Genomic DNA, 2,742 nt, shown 5'->3' with positions numbered 1-2,742 from the left:
TCTATAAAACAAGATCTAAACCTCTTCCATATCAAGGACTTTAGTTTACATCAGAGTCACAGGCATCTGATCATATTTAGTCTCTCAGACTTAGAATATCTCTTATTCATGGATGTCCAGATTTCAAAAGATCAAAAATAATGATTATTCTACATTTTCTAATTAAGTACATTTGTGTAAATGGAATACAGAAAAAAACACAACTTGATAGGTTCCATTGGGAACCCGCTGCAAGCCCCCCAATGACCACTGGTGGTCCCCGGGCCACATGTAGACAACCACTGCTGTAAAATACAGTTTCATAACATGACCTAAAGATGACCGTGATACTGTATGAACAAACAAAAATCACACCTGTGTGAACTGAGTGATGCAAGTCCCCTCTCCTTCCCCCCTCCTCTCTCTCTCTCATTAGCAGGCAACAGTGCAGCACTATCTCTCTCTGTTTCTGGCACAACAGCGCCCCTACTGGTATGACCATGACTGTCTGTGCTGGAAGGTGAATCCCAGTATACTTGACCGCCATGCAGGTTACCATATAAATCTGGGATTGTTGGATTGGTTGGCATGTGAATATGTGCCCCTGGTTCTGGAGAACTGATGGTCTGAGCAGAGTTTTGTGTCTCTCATCTACTCCTGCTTGCATGCCTCATCTGGTTGGCCATCCTCCCGCCAATGTTTCGGTTAGATGCTATTCTATCTGCACAACAAGATGGAGTCACTGTGGAGTCACCTTGAATAGGGCTCTAAATCCACAAATAGCTGTGCACACCAATTTACTGGTTCCAACTGATGCTGTGCAGTAAAAGTGTTTTAAGTGGTTAAGTTGGTGGATTTCACTTTTTGATCATCATCACTCCTCGTCCATCTTCACAGAGTCCAACAAGCTTCTAGCCTGGATGAAGTCCTCGGACGCGGCCAGGGCCTCCTCCGTCTCCTCCAGCGTCTGCAGCAGGTCGGCATGGGCAGTGGCCAGGCGCAGTCGGCAGTCTGGGATCATCATGTGACACTCCTGCAGCACCTCCATCTGCTTGTTGACATTGCACCGGTCATCTTCATCGGCCGCCTCGGCCTTCAGACGCTCGATCTTCTGCTGCTGCTGCTCGGCTTCCGCCACGTAGCTCGCCTCCTCTTTGACGAGACGCTTAACCACACCCGTTTTGATCTTGATCTGCCGTGTCCTTGGATCTGACATGATCGAGCTGCTAATGTTCCACAACTACTCTATTGTATTTTAAAGGGCGGCGCATTCATCTCAGAGACAAAAGTTACAAACAGGAAGGATGGCACTATCCTTTATTTGGGACGGCTGGCCCCTTTGGTGATGTCAACATGACATCAAATATCCATAATTTGGTTATATTTGGGCGCAGGCAGATGTTTTACAGTCCTTTAATCATTAATGCTTTGTCTTGGTCTTCATTTAATAATTAAATTTTATTGATATGACAATAAAGGACCACAAACATACAGTAATTATGAAGCATGGGTCGCATGCAGTAGCTAGCTTGGTGATGCTTAAAGCACATTTCGGCCTTTGCAAAGGACAGTGTTGCTTGAGGTCAGGAGATCAAGTTTTCTTAACTCTAGTTTTCGTGGAGCAGCTTCAATTGTTTTGTTCGATCATCCTTAAACATGACTGTGGCTACTGTGAGGTAGGAGTCAAAATAGATATACACACATTTGAAAGTGATGATGAATGACTGAAGCATATGATTTAAAGGAATGCAGTGTCAAGTTTGATACATTCTATCCTTTCAGCCAAGGAGCCGTGAGAGAGAGAAAGAGAGAGATGTTCAGGTGTTTCTATCATTGTTAATGTAGAATAAAAGACAGCTCAGACACGCCACTATAGTGCACTATTAGTGCAGTCTGCAGCCATCCAAGACCAGTGGTGGAAGGTAACTAAGTACATTTCTAAGTACTGTACTTAAGTACAATTTTGAGGTTTGTACTGAGCAGTGTTGGGCATCGTTACTTTCTAAAGTAACATCGTTAGGTTACTGGATTACTGCCCATAAAAAGAATCCCCTACAGTAACAAGTTAGATTATCTTCCGTTATTTTTCGTTACCCGACAATTAAAACCCATTTTTAATGCTTGCGCAAGTTGTTTACATTGTAGGCTATTAGGCTACTGCCTATACCGTCATTGCGCCGCATTATACGGCCCTAATTAACTCTATGGTTAAAAACTAGAATGATACACACCATGAACTGACCATAGACAATATCCCCATCGCCAGTCCATATACACGTAGGACTGGACAGAAAGGTTGTTGCGCTGCGCTCCAACCAGCCAGCAGCAGTTAGAATGATGAAAATAAAAAATAAATTAAAATATCAGTATGGGAAGTGGGATTCGAAATGTCTTTGCAATGAACCAAACATATACCTGGAGAGCTGTGCGCAACCCATCACACTATGATGCGTTGACAACCGCTGTAGGAAACAGATCTATTTGATCCTATGTGTGTCTGTCCAGGTGTGAACTTGAGAACAGTATAGTCATGCCATGTCATCTTGTGACTCTGGTTCTTTTAACAAATATAAGCACTCCGTTGAACTGATGAATGAATAGCTGAAGAAACAAGTCGATGATGTTGGTATAGTCACACCATGAAACACAAACTCTTGTGTTAAGTCTGACAAATGCAGAATAGGCTGTCAAAAGTATAATTTACAAAGGCTACACATTATGATGGGAAATGGGATTCGAACCGTCTTTGCAATGAACCAAAAT

The 2,742-nt window shown here is 43.0% G+C and overlaps 1 protein-coding gene across 1 annotated transcript; it reads right to left on the bottom strand.

Moving 5' to 3' along the window:
* Positions 1–853: 853 nt before the first annotated feature.
* Positions 854–1,195, bottom strand: LOC308318668 (tubulin-specific chaperone A-like; the record flags this gene model as incomplete). The annotated part of the gene is made up of 1 exon (XM_080768292.1): positions 854–1,195. One exon carries the CDS (start codon positions 1,193–1,195, stop codon positions 854–856), a length of 342 nt encoding a protein of 113 aa, XP_080624418.1.
* Between the last annotated feature and the right edge of the window lie 1,547 nt (positions 1,196–2,742).

This window comes from Protomyctophum bolini (genome assembly GCF_963924005.1).
Source record: "Protomyctophum bolini genome assembly, chromosome: 7".
Lineage (NCBI taxonomy): Eukaryota > Metazoa > Chordata > Actinopteri > Myctophiformes > Myctophidae > Protomyctophum > Protomyctophum bolini.
The sequence above is the reverse complement of the archived record's forward strand: the minus strand, read 5'-3'. Positions and strand labels throughout refer to the sequence as shown.